Raw genomic sequence first — 18,896 nt, forward strand, 5'->3', positions numbered from 1 at the left:
CGCCATGGACAACATTAGCTAACTGACGCCATTGATTTTTGAGGTCATGCATATTTTTAAACGAACTATAGCTTCATTTGGCAACTCCAGTATTCTAGTATATATAGTATGCATGAATTCACAACTATATATAGACTCCTTACATGTTAATATGTCCTACCAGCATATAGAAATATGGGTATGCAACATACCTGCCAATGTTTTAGTTGTCCTTTTTCCAAAGGATTACTTGTAATTGGGGTGTTAATGGGCTAGGTCGGGCTGGACTTTGTTCTTGAAAGACTAAGTCTATGTTTAGATATGTCAGATTGACCTAGTCTGTAACCTGTTATTGTTATGGGCTCCAGCCCATGGTCCACAAGCATCCTAGGAGGAAGCCAGCCCAGTATCGTGATTATGTTATGGGCTAGTTAAATATAGCTACCTTCCAGTTAATGATGCCTTGCTTTAGTATTAAGACCATTAGTATTTGATGTTGCTTTATTATCAGTATGATTTGGATGAAAAGTATGAACCATTATAAATAGCCTACTGGCTTAGTTAATACATATGGAATATTCAGGAAATCCTTTCTCTCTCCCTACTTTTCTCTCTCTCTATCCTCAATCCCTAATCTGTTAAGAACTCTGTTACATTGGTGCCTTCATTGAGTTATTGAACTATGGCTGAAAATACCAGATTACGTGACCTTACAGCTCAAATCCATACGCATGACCAGCAATTCGTCACGCTGGAACGTACCATGGATCATCGTTTAGAAACGTTTGAAGTAGCTCAGAATCAGCGTTTTGAGGAGCAGAATCAAAGGATGGATACTATTACTCATCAGATCCAAGATATGCTTGTGTTATTACTAACAATGCAAGTCCAGATTACGAATCTGGGTCCTAATGCTCAACACGGCATTCTTGGTGGTGGTCCAGCGCGCACTTCTCCTCCAATTCGCTCAATGAAGATGGATTTTCCACGCTTTGCATCAAGAGACCCTGGCCCCTGGTTATTCGCTGTGGAACGCTATTTTCGTTACTTTCAGGGTCCAGAACTGGATCGCCTAGATTTGGTTTCCTTCAATCTGGATTTACCTGCATCTTGTTGGTTTGAAGCTTGTTTTGGAAACAGTCATTTTCCAGATTGGCCATCTTTTGTGACAGCTTTACACTAGCGATTTGGCCCATCCGAGTTTGAGGACCCCTTGGGTTCACTAGTGAAGCTGCAGCAATCAGGATCGGTTTCTGAATTCCAATCAGCATTTGAATCAATTGCACGTCGAATCCCAGATTTGACCCCCATTACCTGTAAGAACCTCTTTATTTCTGGGTTAAAACCCCAAATCAGACGTGCAGTATTAGTCCATCGTCCTATGGATGTGATTATAAAATTTTCTTTTGCCAAAATTTATGAAGAACAGTTTGCAGAGGTTCGAAACTCTAAACCTTGGCAGAATCGTTCCACTACCCTCTCAACACCCATTACTGCCACACCCATTACAACAGTTAACCCTAACACCACCTCTAAACCACCACTATCCTTACCATCCATCCCTATTAAACATTTGTCTCCTGCAGAAAGGCAAGCAAGGAGAGAGAAAAAACTTTGTTACAATTGTGATGAACGGTTCGTAGCAGGACATCGATGTAAGGGGAGACCTACACTCCTGTATTTGGAAGGAACAGAAGATGATCCACTAGACTTAGAGATCAACCCACCGACCGAATAATTGGTTGAGGCAACTGACACGGTCACCTATGAGGTACCACATGATATTAGTTTTCATGCCCTTTTTGGTCACCATTCAGCAAACTCCTTCAGGTTACAAGGTACCATTATGGGACAACCAGTCCAAATTCTAATTGATGGAGGTAGTACTCATAACTTTATCACCCTTCGTATGGCCTTTCACCTACATTTAACTTTGCATGCTATAACACCATTTAAAGTACATGTGGGTAGGGGTGTAAATGGGCCAGCCTGGCCCAGCCCAGCCTACGGCCCGACCTTTCAGAAAAGTAGAGTAGATTTAGGCTTATAAAAAAGCTTTTTTAACAAATAGGCTATAGGCCAATTTTGTCAAGTCCGGCCTACAGCCTTGTAGGCTGTTCTATTTAATTTATTAAAATAAAATAATAAAATATTTATTTTATGTGGCAAAGACGCAAAGTACCAAATACCAATATCTATTACTTTTTGTGCTATTTTATTTTATGAAAGGAAAACTTGTCTAATGTCTCCAAATTTTACATGTTGTTGCAGCTTAATACCATAGAGTAATGGGTACCTTGCTGGATTATGATGTTACTGATGAAGATCTTTCAATAATACTCTTCTTTCCCTTGTCTTGATGGTGGTTTAAAGATTTTTAGATAAATGACATTCTCTTGTAGACTTTATTTCAGCATCCAGTAATTGTATTTTTCTTATTTTCTCCATTTCTTTGACTCTATTCCTCTATGATATACATTCTAGAGCTGGGGTATTATGTTGATTCTTTCTTGTTTGTCATTTTTTTCTTATGAGAAGTACTAGTGCATGCATGAATGAAACTTTCTTTGCTTTATACAATTATTTTTTTTGCTTAGTATCTACAGTGGGAGGCCTACAAGGCCTGTAGGCCATGTCAGACTTTCTTATTTTTAAAAATGGGTCGGACTTGGCCTACAAATAAAGCATTTAATAGGCTAGTAGGCCAGATAGGCTAGTTTTTTTTTTACGTAGGCTTGGGCCAAAAAGGCCAAAGCCCAGCCCAGCCCATTTACACCCCTACATGTGGGTAATGGTGATGCACTGTTATGTTCAGCCTCATGTCCAGCAATCACAGTGGGTATTCAATCATATCAATTTACTGTCGATTTGTATGTAATTGATTTGAAAGGTGCTGATGTAGTTTTAGGGGTTCAGTGGTTATCCACACTAGGCCCTGTTGTGACTAATTATGCAGATTTAACAATGTCTTTCACTCACAAGCAGTCCCAAGTGATCCTACGGGGAGAAGTTCACACTATTCCCAATAACATTAGCCCTTCACAATTGCACAAATTGGTGATACAAGATTCTATTGCTTCATGTCTTATGTGTTATTCAGCAGCTTCAAAGCCACCACCACACCTCCCACAAAACAGTACATTGTCTCCTGACTTCACAACTATGTTGGAAGACTTCAATGATGTGTTTATGGAACCTTCTCAATTGCCTCCAGACAGAGACTAAAACCATTGAATTCATCTCATTCCTGAGGCCAAGCCAGTTCAGGTGCGACCATATCGCTACCCACACTATCAGAAAAATGAGATTGAAAAATTAGTGGAGGAAATGTTACTCACAGGTGTAATACAACCCAGCCACTCTTCCTTAAGTTCACCTATTTTACTAGTAAAAAAAGATACGGTACTTGGCGTTTTTGTGTGGATTATAGATCATTCAATGCCATCACGGTCCAGGCTAAGTTCCCAATTCCCACAATAGATGAATTACTCAATGAATTGAATGGGGCTACCATTTTTTCTAAGCTGGATTTACGCTCGGGTTATCATCAGATACGTATACATAAAGAAGATATTCATAAGATTGCCTTTCGCACACATCATGGTCACTACGAATTTGTGGTGATGCCATTCGTCCTGTCAAATGCCTCTTCCACGTTCCAGTCCACAATGAATGCAATCTTTGCTTCATTTCTAAGAAATTTGTGGTGATTTTCTTTGATGACATACTAGTCTACAGTTCTTCTCGGGCACTGCATATGGTCCATCTAAAGGTTGTTCTCAGTACGTTACGGGCTCATGCTTTATTTGCAAAGAATAAGAAATGTTCCTTTGCTCAATCTGAGATTCCTTATTTAGGGCATGTCATTAATAGCCAAGGGGTCGCCCCAGATCCGAAAAAATTACGCGCTATAGTGGAATGGCCAGTTCCCAATTCGGCTACTCAACTACGAGCATTTTTGGGAATTTCTGGTTATTACAGGAAGTTTATACCCAAATACGCTTCACTAGCGGCACCTTTAACAAATCTATTATCTAAAAAAGGGTTTATGTGGACAGATAAGGCAACCGAAGCATTCAAACTCCTCAAACATTTGTTGGTAACAGCCCCAATATTGGTTTTACCAAATTTCTCAGAGCACTTTTTAGTAGAAACTGTAAAGAACCTTGGGATACACCACCCCAAAAGCTAGCTCAAAGGGTGGGAGTGCCCAAGGCCTTATAAACTCCACATTAGTTGCACATACAACCAATGTGGGACTATATATCTCAACACGCCTCTCACACAAGAGCCCATTGGGCTTGAAGAGTGGACAATGCAACAGGCCCAGCCTACCTGTGCTAAGAAACGCCATAAGAGAGAGTGGGGGGCGGCGAGGCTCTGATACCATGTAAAGAACCTTGGGATACACCACCCCAAAAGCTAGCTCTAAGGGTGAGAGTGCCCAAGGCCTTATAAACTCCACATTAGTTGCTCATACAACCAATGTGGGACTATATATCTCAACATGTTGAGATATATAAAACCATTAAAAAGCCCTCACCCACTAGCTTAAACTTTTGGGTTGAATTTGTTCTTTACATGGTATCAGAGCCTCGTGTCCAGGGTTCGATCCTCACCGCCCCCACTTTCTTTCGGTGGAATTTCTTTATTCGCACAGGTAGGTTGGCCCGTGCATTGTCTACCCTTCAAGTCCAGTGGGCTCTCGTGTGAGGGAGCGTGTTGAGATATATAAAACCATTAAAAAGCCCTCACCCACTAGCTTAAACTTTTGGGTTGAATTGGTTCTTTATACGCCTCCCACTTTCAAGTGGAATTAAAATAAAAAAAGCACAAAAAGGTAAACCAAAAATTGGGCCTGTGCAATTCCACGCTTCTAGCCCAAAGGGCTCTTGCGTGAGGGGGCGTGTTGAGATATATAGTCTCACATTGGTTGTATGTGCAACTAATGTGGAGTTTATAAGGTCTTGGGCACACCCACCCTTTGAGCTAGCTTTTGGGGTGGTATATCACAAGGTTCTTTACAGAAACGGATGTCTCAGGGGTGGACATTGGGGCTGTACTCCTACAAAGGGAGCTATCAATAGCTTTTTATAGCCGTAAATTGTCTCCAGCTATGCAAAGGCAGTCAGTTTATGTGCGCGAAATGTTTGCCATTACGTCAGCTGTTAGCAAGTGGCGTCAGTACCTATTGGGTTCTCATTTTACCATTAGGACTGATCACAAGAGTCTACATAACCTGATGAATCAGGTTATCCAAACTCCGGAACAACAACAGTTTTTATCTAAGCTATTGGGCTTCAATTACACAATAGCCTACAAGACGGGCAAGGGCAACAGAGTGGCCGACAGTCTGTCGCGACTGCCTGAAGGGGGGCTGCGACCCAGACACCCCACTTATTGGCCATTTCAGGCCCACTACTTAACTATTCCAATATTTTACAGTCTGAGTACAAAAATGACCCTCACACTAGGGAAATTATACAGGAATTACAACAAAAGTCTAATGCTATAGCTGACTGGCATTTCAGGAACGATATCCCTTTTCATTGCTCCCGTATATTCCTTCCAGCGGAATCTTCGCTAATTCCTAACATCTAGCATGATTTTCACACGTCTGTGCAGGGAGGACATTATGGGCTTCAAGCCACGTTCCACAGAATCAACAACAATTTCACCTGGAAAGGATTACACAAGGATGTTAAAGCTTACATTCAGAGGTGCGAACTGTGTCAGAAATTAAAATCTCCAAAATCATTTACCACTTGGATTACTCCAACCCATAAAAACCCCAAATTCACTATGGACTCATCTAAGCATGGATTTTATTACACATTTACCTCTTTTTGCTCCACACACCGCTATCCTTGTTGTGGTGGATCGTTTCTCCAAAGCCACTCACTTCATTCCTCTACCAAAACATTATTCTGCACCCAAGGTGGCTCAATATTTCTGGGACTTTGTTGGCAAAATTCATGGGATGCCAAAGTCCATTATTTCTGACAGAAATCCCATCTTTTTGAGTGATTTCTGGCGCTCCCTGTTCAAAATACAAGGACCTAAACTCAGTTTCATTTCAAGTTACCATCCCCAAACAGATGGACAAACAGAAAGAGTAAATCAGTGTCTTGAAAATTACATGAGAGCTTTTTGTCACGCCCAACCATCCAAGTGGTCAAAATTTCCGAGTTTGGTCGAGTTCCACTACAACACGTCTTTCCATTCTTCTACTGGCTTCACCCCATACAAGGTTATGTTTGGAAGACCACCATCGAATCTCTTGGCTTACTGCTTAGGTTCGTCCAAGAATGAAGCGGTAGATGCCACTCTCTCACAGCGGATGGCCCTCATGAGCACATTAAAAGAGAACTTGTTTAAGGCTCAACAATCGATGAACGCACAATCAGACAAGAAAAGAAAGGATTGGAGTTTTACCTCTGGCGATTTGATTTTGGTTCGCCTACAACCATACCGACAACTATCCCTTGAGCGCCGGTCATCACAAAAATTAGCCTTGAGGTATTATGGTCCCTTTAAGGTTGAGGGTCGAATCGGTCCAGTAGCATACCGCCTGAAGCTTCCCTCCACAGCCAAGGTCCATTCGGTGTTCCACGTTTCGTTGTTTCGTCCATTTCGTGTCGGACTACCGTTCAAGGTTCATCCTTTACCCATCACAAACTCGGATCAGTCGTTGCAACACACACCTTGTGCACTGGTGGGTGCTAGAACTATTTGGCGACGGGGAGAGCTAGTTCCTCAAGTGCTGGTTCAGTGGACAAACCTTCCTCTTGAAGATTCCACATGGGAGGATAAAGAAGTAATTTTAGCCAACGAGAACGCTGACCTTAAAGGGCGTGAGTACCTTACAGAGGATACTACAAAAGGGCAGGAGAATGGGGTCACTTGCACAGCACAACGACAGAAAGTATCCATTTTTAACAAAAGGAAGGACACGAAAAATGAAAGAGAGGACACTTGCGTTCCTCCACAGCGACGTGAGGTATTACAGGAGGACGAGGTAAAGGTAGTGACAGAGCTTCAAGGCAAGACAACGACAATGGAGACCAGAGAGAGAGTTGAAGAGAAGGAACTTGAGGGCTTCGAAGAGACTGACTTGGTCTCAAACAAAGTCACCCCATCAATCACTATTACTTCCCACCTACCAGAATGAACGCTCCAGATTCCTTCCCCAGTGTCGGCATCATCTGCACCGTCCAGATCATTGGGTGATCTCCAGTTGTCTTCCACGAAAGATAACCATTTAACGGCTTGCAAGCCGTTTCCTATGTCGGCAACGTCTCAACCCTTCCTTTCCACCGTTCCAGTTGCCAATCATGTTACTCCACTGACAACTTTGCAATCCGCCAGCTCATCCATTACGAAGACCCATGTGACAACTGGTCTTGAGGATAAGCCCACACTTGCAGGGGTGGGTGATGTTATGGGCTCCAGCCCATTGGTCCACAAGCGTCCTAGGAGGAAGCTAGCCCAATATCGTGATTATGTTATGGGCTAGTTAAATATAGCTACCTTCGAGTTAATGATGCCTTGCTTTAGTATTAAGACCATTAGTATTTGATGTTGCTTTATTATCAATATGATTTGGATGAAATGTATGAACCATTATAAATAGCCTACTGGCTTAGTTAATACATATGGAGTATTCAGGAAATCCTTTCTCTTTCCCTACTTTTCTCTCTCTCTATCCTCAATCCCTAATCTGTTAAGAACTCTGTTACAGTTATAAATATAATTATCGGCATGTGGTATGATTTATTTACAAAAAAAAAAGTCTGGCTTAGCCTGTTAAAAAAAAATAACACAACAAAAATGATGATAGACCCGGAGGAGGAAGTGAAAATTAGATTGTGTTTTAATAAATGAGTAGTATAAAAAATATAAAATAAAAATAAGAGTTATCAGGCCAGTCTAATAGGTTTTAAGGCTGGGATTTAGAATTGGAGTCTGGGTCTTTTTATAAAATAGTTTTTACACAAATTTAAGGCTATATCTAGCAATCAAAATAGACGAGTCAGGTTAGACTTAAATAAGCCAGGCCAAAGGCCCGTCACTCTTTTAAAACCCCTACGTATAAAAACACTCAGACTAGCAAGCAAATGCAGTTTTATTTATTAAAAAAAATTAATTTATCTTTCTTGAGAAGAAAAATTATATATTAAATTTGTAGAAAAGATATTTACCAAAAAAAAAAAACATTTGTAGAGAAGACAATTTTTGGGTACTTTAGAATCAAATATAAAATCAAGATTAAATTAATTAATTTCTAGGCTATGTATTTTTTGAAAAAATTTAAACCGGTATTTATGAATTAAAAATCATAAATAGGTTTTTATAGTTTATTTTTTATTTTAATTTTAATTTTTAATTGGGCCCATGTAGAGACCTAACCAGTAGATTTAAGGACCTTACTGAAAAGTTTTATGTAACTATAATAATTCGTTTATAGTTTTAAATTATAAAAACTTATTGACGTTTATATATATATATATATATATATATATTCAATTTGCATACTGAGTATAGTTCTACGATTTTAGTTTATAATTGCAATTCAAACACCATCGCATCAAGTAAATATTGTAACTAATTTTACTTAATTTAATTTCATCCATTCTTCTTAAAATTATTATGTCATTAAAAAATTTAATTTTAAGTCATTTTTGCATATAAAATAATTTGTATTATAATCCTATTGTATATTTATTATTATTATTTAAACTTTTGAACAACAAACACATTTGCTTCTTATTTTTTTAATTAATTATTATAATATTGCTGATAAATAATTATGAAATAATATCAAGGTGTCGATGAAGAAAAAATTAAAATAATACTTTGATTGTGATATTATTAAAGGGTATTATACATATCCAGGAAAAATTAGATCTCGCAAATTTTGACGTGGGGCTCACCTGTAGTTAAAAAAATAAAAAGAACTTTTTTTAATACATCTTATATATAAACTTACTTTTACTAAAAAAGGATAATTTTTTTCCCTTTTAATTTTTTTTTTATTTTCCTATATATTAAAAAAAAAATTCTGCATTTAGTTAATGGATATACCGAATTCGATGTATTTATTTAAAAATTTTCCTTCTGCATGCAGGAGCGGTGAGTTGTCCTACAACAGTACAAACTCAAGTATCCAAACTCTTTTTGATATGAACGTTATCAGGAGCGCCATGAATTTTAGAGACAATGTATATCAATCCACAAGAAAGGAAATCTTTGTTCACTCGGTGTTTCCATTTCCAAGTGGGGATAATTGGATGAAACGAGTGACTGATGCAGGAAAGATTGTTTATGTGCGCACATTCACTGATGGGTTGGTAACACTGTCCCGAAATTTTTTTTTGTAAAGATAATTTAGATTAATGCTTTATGTATAAGGTTATGAACTCGTTCATAATCTAATTGCTTCTATGACAAGCTGCAAGCAATAGTTTGAACAATTATTTTTCCCTCTAAATCTTACCAATCATCTTAAACAAATATGAGAATATACTTCAGTACATCCATACATCATCATTCTATTTTATAGTGGTGAATAAAAAAGTCAACACTACCTATATAGGAGGTAAACGAAATCACAGTGAAGGTCTCGTCTTTAGAGATTAACTTATTTGAGAATGTCAGACCTGCAATCAATCCTCTCTTTTTATAAAAATGAAAAAGGAAACAGAGGATGAAGAGAGCATGGAAATGGGTACGTGACAACGGAGGAAGAATAAGTTTTTTCTCTAATCAATTTGCGTTGCTACGTTGTTTTAATCATCTCTGTACGTTGCTAACTAATATAAAAGTAAATACTCTTTTTGGTCCCTAACAAAAAATTCGGTCCCTCACTTTAGTTCTTTACAAAAGAAATTTAGTGACCTGGTCCCTAAAAATTCAAAGTGGACACATTTTAATCTTTTTGAATGACTAATGTGAGTCTTTTTTGAATTTGTGAGGGATCACGATTTTAACTAAATTGATCCACTTTGAATTTCTTAGAAATCTCGAAACTAATTTTTTTATAAGAGAATAAAGTGGGGACTGTATTTTTTATTAAGGACTTGAAAAAATATTTACTTCTAATATAAATATTGAACTAAGTGACAAATAAAAACCTACAACAAAAAGAAAAAAAAAACTAAAATCATAATATTTATGTTCACACTTGTGGACATTTACCTCCACCTGGGTCCACTGAAGCTGAAAGTGAACGGCTCCTGTGCACATGGTGGAAGGAGATAAGTGTTATTGGATAAAAAATATGTGGACAATAATAATATGGGATAACTCAATAATTTTTAGGAACTAATTTAAAGATAAACCTTTTTAAAGAAGTAACGCAATAGCACGCTAAATTTTGAATGAGAAGAAATGAAATGAAGTAAAATAAAATAAAATCACAATATTGTTGTTTAGATGTTTTATAATAAAATAAAATGAATCGATTTATCAAAAAAAATAAAAATAAAATAAAATGAATCAAAGTATAAGTTTTATTGTTCGAGAAGTAAAAAAAAAAAACAATAATAAGAATTAAAATTAGAGAAGAATTTTTATCCTTTTAAATGATATAACTTATATCATTTTATTTCACTAAGAGATGAAACTCATATCTTTATTTTTTTTGTTTATTATGTCTCATTCATGATTTATCTCTTTCTTTCATTTAAAATAATAAATTTTCATCTTTTAAAGTAACACATATTTTAGATGGAGTGATTTATCTTATATTGTCAAAAGTATAAAGCATAAGCCTAATCAAATTTTATTTTATCAGCATTCGTTTCGGGCCTCTCTTCAAATCAATTAGTCATGACTTTATGATGTAAAATTGTATTATTTTAAAGGAAGTAAAGTTGTATCATTTTAAATAAGAGAAAAAGATAGATAAAGAAAGAGAGAATTGACAAAAAAATATAAAGATGTAGATCCTATCTCTTATCTCTTTATGAGAGTGAAATGATATAAAATGTGCTTTCCTTAAAAAAAACCAAGGGTTACAGCTCAGCTCTCACTTGACACTGCTTATAATAATAGAGGAAGCTGATAACACAAGAAAGAGGTGGAACGAGAAAAGAAGCCACAGGAGCAGAACACTTGAAGAGGAGAAGACAGTTTGATCTGAAGAAAATAGTTACGCAACAAAGCTCTTTGGGAGAGAGCGATTTTCTAGGTAAAGTCCTTTTACTTCTAATAGTGCCTTTTTGATTCGGTATTCATAAATATAGCATGAGATTCTATTTCTAAGTTGTTTATGATAACGGGTACAGACGAGTTTCCCATTCGTTAATGATTCTACTTCATGAAATGAGATATATGCTATGAGTCTATGACGCAGGGCAACCAATCAACAAAAAACTAAACCATGCCCAAATGAGTGACAACCCTAATAAATAATAAATAGAAAAAAATGTATGTCATTTTAAACAATACAAGTTGTGTCATTTCATAAATACAAAAATATGCGAGTTGTATTGAAAAAATAAAAAAACAAAAATAAAAATAAAAAGTATGGATCTCATCTATTTATGTCTATGAAATGACACAAATTAAATGACACACATTTTTCCTAATAAATATCATCTTAATCCTGTACAACTGTCAAACTTAATCCATGACCATCCATGCTAGATCCACTATTAATGAGAAAAAACGTTGGCAACAAAGAGATATTCTTTTCGACCAATGGATCACCACTCGATCAATTGATAAGATATTGTTCCGGCTTAACCAGTAGTCCCGAGAGTTCGAGTCCCTGGGAACCGTTGTAGTTCTACCTGATGAATTGAACTAGTTGATTCATGGACCAACTAATGGATAATATAAAAAAAAATAGACATTTTTTTTTCCCAATAGCAAACAACATAATTTCAAAATTAGGATATGAGAAAAAGACTATGTTAGGTATTTATTAGAATTTATTTATATTGTTATCAATTAAAATTAATATTAATTATGTTATAAGTACCCAAATTACTAGAATTCCTTATTTTATGATTCCTATTTAAAGTTGATAGAGATCTTTTCTTTGTCTTTTGTATCACATCTAATTCGTAGCATGAAATATTTATATTTTTTATTTGTTATCGTTGTTTTGTTGTTTCTCCTTCCTTTTTTCGAAATTGTGTGTTATATCACTTTAAATGATTTTTTTTTTTTTTTAGAAAAATATGAAATATGCTTCTAAAAACAAAGGGTTTATTTGATAATATATAGATACCTCAGTGATTTAATATTTTGTCATAAGTATTTGTTTAATTTTAGGGTGATTTTTTTCTTTCTGAATTTTCTTAGTTATCTTATTTTTACTGTGACATAGATCGATTTACGAGTACATCCTTAAAATAAAACTATGCTAGTGATTCAATGTTTTGACATGCATCTTTTGATTGAGTCGATTATGTGTGTGTGAAGTGTCGTTTGATACTTGCGTGTCTTATGTCATAATCTACCTCAATCAAAAGCTTGATCGCCCATTAAAAAATAATAAATAATTGATTTTAAATTAATTGGTTCGATGCACTCAGTTGCCCATGATATTAATTTTAGGACAAAACATAGATTAAGTTCGTTAAGGGTTTGTGGAGTTATTTTTCAATAAAAATATAACATGTATTAGTTTTAGATATAGCTATTTTAGAGTGAGCTTTATTTTAAAGTAATTAAATAAGGATATATATCCCTTTATTTAGTTGTACAGTGTTTCTTGATCTTAACCTATTAATATTTATTACTGAATACATCATTATTTACACACGGTGAAAAGGAGCCCCAGCCCTTCTTTCAAAACTTCTTTGTTATCTCAATTTCTTTTCTAAAATTTTATCAAGTGAAGGCTGCACTTTAAAAGAAAAGATGCACAATTACCACGGTTAAAAATTAGGAGAATTTATTTTAATATCTTCATATAATTTATAATATATATACATGTATTTTATCACAAATTTAGCCATTAAAATTTTTAATTAACGGTTATAATTTCACACTTTTTCTTCTAAAATGTTTTCTTTATTTTAGAGGAGCTAAATTCAAAAACTATTACCCATATTAAGTTTTGATCCAAAAATAATACATTTTTATTTTTGTCCTTAGTGTTATGTGTTTTGTGTTATGGTCAACTTTGAACTTATTAGTTAGAAATTCATAACTGTCTTTAAAACAAACATAATTTGGGTTAACTTTTCGCTCTCATCAAATTCTGAAATCTAAATTTCGTTTAAAACACAAATTCTATGTTAAGAAAAGATTTTCTAATTATTTTTAAAGTACAAATAAAAATGTATAATTACTTTTAAATTTTATTTTTATACAAACCAGGCTAATCCAATTTGAGCATTGTTGGACCCATTTTCTCCAATATTCTAGATTCTTTAACTTCTAAGTTCTAATACAAGGCCGTGTTGTTTTATATGCTTATATTATTGTAATGAGCAAATGTGAAAATTATAACTTGACTCTCTTTTTTATCCTTCTTTGTTTTTGCATTTTTTTAAAGTGATTCAATTATTAACAATTGTTTGAGATGTAGAACAAAGCCATGGAGATAGCAGGAAAACTTTGGGATGCTGCTATTTGTTTGTGCAATTGTGGTATAAACCACGCTGCCTATATTTTTAAGTTGGAGAAGAATCTTGAATCATTAAAAAAAAAGGCAGAGGATCTTAAAAGCACTAGAATAGATGTCCTTAAAAGAATTGAGGACGCTGAGGGCACGGATGAGATGCAAAGGACAAGTGAAGTGAATCGTTGGCTCGAAAAAGTTGAACATCTTCAGAAGGTAAACTTCCATTCATAAATGCTGATCATCGAATTTTTTACTTATTAAATCATCTAAGGGCATTTACTATAATCTTTTTCAGTAGTCCTTTTATTATTTTCTAGTTTCATAAACATAAAAAACTTAAAGTAAAGTATATATATATATATATATATATATATATCTATATATAGAGGTAGGATCCTTTGACACCAGTGTCAAAATTCAAATTTGACACCTCACCTGAGAATCATTAGATCAAAAAAGATCAACGTCTATGATTTGCAAGCATGTGACACCGTTGATCTTTTTTGATCTAATGACTCTCAAGTGAGGTGTCAAATTTGAATTTTGACACTGGTGTCAAAGGATCCTGCTTCATATATATATATATATATATATATATATATATATATATATATTTATATATATAAGAAGTAGGATCATTTGACACCAGTGTCAAATTTGAAATTTGACACCTCATCTGATAGCCATTAGATCAAAAAAGATTAATGGGGTCACATGCTTAAAAATCATAGTCATTAATCTTTTTGATCTAATGACTCTCAGATGAGGTGTCAAATTTCAAATTTGACACTAGTGTCAAAAGATCCTACCTATATATATATATACACACACTAGTTTCAGAACTTTTAAAATGCATATAGAAAAGTAACTAAGTAAGAAGGTTATACATATAACCTATCTTTGTTTACAACTTCTTACGATAATATCTTAACTGTTGATTTCCGTCAATTAACCGTTATCATTTATTGTGAGTTATTCATTATATTTTAAATTGACACATATTTATGAAGTCTCACTATATATACACTGCTAACAGGAAAGAGAAGATATTGAAGATCAAGCTTCTCGAGAAATTGATAATAAATGTATAGGTAGTTTTTGCCCAAAGAATAGTGTATCAAGCTACAAGTTAGGAAGGAAAGTTGTGGACCTGCTCAAGGAGGTGGATGAACTATTGAACTCGGGAAAACATTTTGTTGACAAGAATATTGATATTGCTTACAAGCTACCACCTAGGCTAGTGGAAGAGATGCCTTCTGTTGAGACTGTAGGATTGGATGTGATGTTCAACAAAGTCTGGAGTGCTATTGAAGATGAAAATCTAGACGTGATTGGTTTATATGGAATGGGTGGGGCTGGAAAAACCACCCTTATGAACAAAATTCATAGTGAATTTGGAAAGAGAAGGCACAATTTTGATCTAGTGTTGTGGGTGGTGGTTTCTAAAGAATGTGATATCAATAAAATTATGAATGATATTCGAAAGAGGTTGGGGATCAATGATGATGTTTGGAACAACATTAGCCAAGTACATGAAAGAGTGACAAAGATTTATCGAGTCCTGAAACAAAAGAAGTTTGTGCTAATGTTAGACGATATATGGGGAAAGTTGGAACTAGAAAATGTGGGTGTTCCACTCCCTAAGGATACTAAGAATCAATCAAAAGTGTTGTTCACAACTCGATCTGAGGATGTGTGTGCTAGAATGCAAGCACAGAAGAAATTCAAAGTGGAATGTTTATCAGAGAAAGAAGCATTTGATTTGTTTTGCAAAAAAGTAGGGGAAGAGACTTTAAATTGTCATAGTGAAATTCCAGAGCTTGCAAAGGATATGGTTAAAGAATGTGGAGGATTACCACTAGCACTCATTACAGTGGGAAGTGCCATGGCAGGAGTGGATAGCGTTGAATCATGGAGGCAAGCCATAGGTGATTTAACAAGTTCTTCTTGGATAGGTCCTGATTTGGAGAAGAAAGTGTTTTGTGTCCTCAAGTTTAGCTATGAAAGACTGCCAGACGAAACACACAAAAATTGTTTTCGATACTGTGCATTATACCCAGAAGATTATGAAGTCAGCGTTGATGATCTTATTGATCGATGGATCGCAGAGGGATTTCTTGGTAAAGGTAAGGCTAAAAAGGGTATATATGATATGTATGAGGAAGGGAAAGATATCATTGCAAGATTAAAGCTTTCATGTCTGTTAGAGGGTATTGAAGATTATGATACATGGTGGTTTGCGATTAAGATGCATGATATGATCCGAGATATGGCTATATGGTTAGCCCGTGATGAAGATGGGAACGAAGACAAAGTTGTAGTTCAGGGGGAAGTATTAGCCATGTCAGAAGTCGATCCCGAAAGGTTGAATGTTGTGGAAAGGATTTCAATTATAGATGGAAGTGGAAGTGGAAGTGGAAGTTGGAAAGTACCAGCTTGTCCAAATCTGCTCACAATGTGCGTACGGGGTAATGTGGAGGTCACTGATTATTCAAATCTTGAATCCATGACAAGGTTGAAAGTTTTAGACATAGAACATCAACATCTCCCTATAGAAATAGGCAAGTTAATCAACTTGGAATTCCTCTATCTGTCAGATATAAGAACAAGAGATATGTGGACAATTGATTTGAAGAATTTGAAAAAGCTGAGATTCTTGCTTGTGCAATATGCCAGACCTGGAATAATTTTGGAAGGGATAGAAAGTCTTGAGCAATTAAAGGTGTGTAGGCTACTTTTCACTCTTGGAAGGGGAAGTGCCGGAAATGAGGAAGCAATCCTAGAGAAGTTGGAGTGCTTACCAAAATTAGAGGAATTGTGCATCAGATTAACTAGCATTACTGGCATCCGTAAATTACTTGAGTCGATCAAATTGGGGAATTGCTTAAGACACTTTCTGATTAATGGAAGCAGGGAACCACTTGAAATTGAAATGACATCAATATTAGCATCTTTGTCAAGAATGAAGCATCTGGACCATATAGTTTTACGGCATGTGGAAAACATTACGGAAGGTTCATACATTGCTAACACTTGCCGTCTTTGCAACCTTCGTAGGGTGGAAATTTCAATGTGTGGTTCAATAACTCATTTGACATGGCTGAGGTATGCTCCACTTCTTGAGTTTCTTTGGGTTGACGATTGTGATTCAATTGAAGAAGTGGTAAAGGAAGCCAAAGATGATAGAGACACCGCTAATGATGTATTCCAAAGTCTTAGACATCTCTCTCTTACTTGTTTGTCAAAACTGAATAGCATCCATAAGAGAGCATTGGCTTTTCCTTTCTTGAAATTGATTTATATTGAGGACTGTCCAAATCTGAGGAAGCTTCCTTTGAATTCCAACTCTGCCAAGGACAGCTTGATTGCAATTGAAGCACGTACATCCTGGTGGAGAAATTTAGAGTGGGAAGACGTAGCTGTTAAAGACCTATTCCAATCAAAACTTCGATCTATGGTACAAATTTTAAGCTACTTGTAATTTGTATTAAGTGTTAGTCTTAATTTCTACTTAATCTAGTGATAATTCTCCTATATTTTCTGGGCTAAATTTGGTCAAAATGCAGGTAAAACTTGGGCCAAACCTAAAGGAGTAAGCCCAAGTTGGTAAAATGGAGTAAAAAAAGGGCAATTTAAATTTTCATTAATTATTTTCATTTTTTACTGACACATGGCAGATAAAAGAAGATGAGATGGCAATATGAGAACCATTAGATGCTTGTTTGATCCAAGGGAAAGCAGCTACTTGAAGCTTTAGTTTTAAAAATAGAGTCTTTGTTTTTTTAAGAAGGGGAGAACGCAAAATTTAGTTGAACTCAGTTTTTTTCGTTGTAATCAGTTTTTACATTTTTTTTGGAGCGCGTTAGTTTTCTTTGTAAGTTCTTGGAGATACATTCACAAGAAAGAACTTCATCCTTGAAGGGATTCAAGAGAAGGGATATTCGCGTGCAGCTTTTGGATTTACTGTGGTTAAGCATTTCTTTGTTGTAGCAACTTGAATTTGAAGAAGAGATTGGTCTGTTACCTTCTACTCTTACTGTTTTTGGTATTTGTGAATGAAAAATATGTTTACTGTTATGTTGAGTTTCATTTTTGCTTTAATCTTCAACATGCATTGCTAATTTAATTTTCTAGAATTGTGATGAAGATGATAAGTACTCAAAAATTGATTCTAAACTGTTGTGCATGTTCTTGATGTTTGATTAATTGAATTTTCTTGATTTAAGTTCCATTTGATGTTTTATTAATTGAATTTTCTTGGTTTAAGTTCCATGGGAATAGATTTGAAGATTATCATTGATTTTTATAATATCCAAGAATTCAAGTATCAACCAATCTTAAGTTTTCCATGGGAATGAGTTTAAAGATTATCATTGATTTTTACGTGTTCTTACTATTCTTGATATAGTTTACATTTTAGAAAAAATACATGCTTTAAGCAATTACATTCATCTTCAAAAAAACTAAAAAAATAATAAATGAAAGAAATTAAATTTTCTGTTCCCAGATAACGATACTTGAATTCTTTTTGAATTCTATACTTTTTAAAATTACCAGATTACATTAAAAACTTAATATTGGTTTCTCTTAAACTAATCTCTCACGGTTTTATGATTCATGCTTTTATGTGCCCGTTTGGATTGAAGTTGTGACTTCCTTTATTTCTAGATTTATAATGATCATATGGTTGTACTTTTTACAATATTCTACAACTATATTTTAATTATTGATTTTTGTCAATCAAGATTATTATTTATTCCGAATTAAAAATTAATTAATGGAATTGATTTGTGAAAATAATAACCGTTGATTGACAGAAATCAATGATTAAAATATAGTTAAAAAATATTATAAATAAAAATAAGTTATAAGTATAATTTTCCTTATTTACTTTTTAATATTTCATTATAGCATTGTGAGCAACGAATATCATGTCACTCGAGATAATGTGCCTTATGCGAACAGACAAATATGTGGAGCCTATAATATTTAGAAAAAAAAAATGGTACAAGAATCGATGAGTGGGAAGGAGAAGCTTTTTTTTTTTCCAACAACATGAGACTTACGTTTTAAAAGTAAGTCTTTATAATGTTTCAAAAGTAGCAGATCATGTGAATTCTGGAAACATAATAACTGAGTTATTTATTTAACTAAGGGTTTAATTTTTAAAAAAAAAAAATTCTATGTCACACTCGCATAAAAATTAATTGATCTTATTATAAAAAGAAAAGACTGAAAAAATAAACGAAATCCGCATATTTTTATGTGAATCTCTCAGAATTTTTTTTTTACAACAATACATTTTTCCCTTTAAACAACTATAAAACTTTATTTT

At 34.7% G+C, this 18,896-nt stretch overlaps 1 protein-coding gene across 1 annotated transcript; it reads left to right on the top strand.

Annotated features, from left to right (window-relative positions):
- The first annotated feature begins 11,058 nt into the window (after window positions 1-11,058).
- On the top strand, window positions 11,059-17,630 carry LOC133302892 (probable disease resistance protein At5g63020). The gene is made up of 4 exons (XM_061502709.1): window positions 11,059-11,170; window positions 13,526-13,774; window positions 14,598-17,018; window positions 17,239-17,630. Exons 2-4 carry the CDS (start codon window positions 13,535-13,537, stop codon window positions 17,263-17,265), a joined length of 2,688 nt encoding a protein of 895 aa, XP_061358693.1. The 5' UTR covers window positions 11,059-11,170; window positions 13,526-13,534; the 3' UTR covers window positions 17,266-17,630.
- The last annotated feature ends 1,266 nt before the right edge of the window (window positions 17,631-18,896 follow it).

This window comes from Gastrolobium bilobum, unplaced genomic scaffold (genome assembly GCF_033153095.1).
Source record: "Gastrolobium bilobum isolate Gb01-03AN ecotype WA unplaced genomic scaffold, APGP_CSIRO_Gbil_v1 utg48796, whole genome shotgun sequence".
In the NCBI taxonomy this organism is placed as follows: domain Eukaryota; kingdom Viridiplantae; phylum Streptophyta; class Magnoliopsida; order Fabales; family Fabaceae; genus Gastrolobium; species Gastrolobium bilobum.

Coding starts and splice junctions, on each gene's coding strand:
- LOC133302892 (XM_061502709.1), top strand. CDS start 13,535: ATGGAGATAGCAGGAAAACTTTGGGATGCTGCTATTTGTTTGTGCAAT. Junction 13,775..14,597: donor AAGTTGAACATCTTCAGAAG/GTAAACTTCCAT, acceptor CACTGCTAACAG/GAAAGAGAAGATATTGAAGA. Junction 17,019..17,238: donor AATCAAAACTTCGATCTATG/GTACAAATTTTA, acceptor GACACATGGCAG/ATAAAAGAAGATGAGATGGC.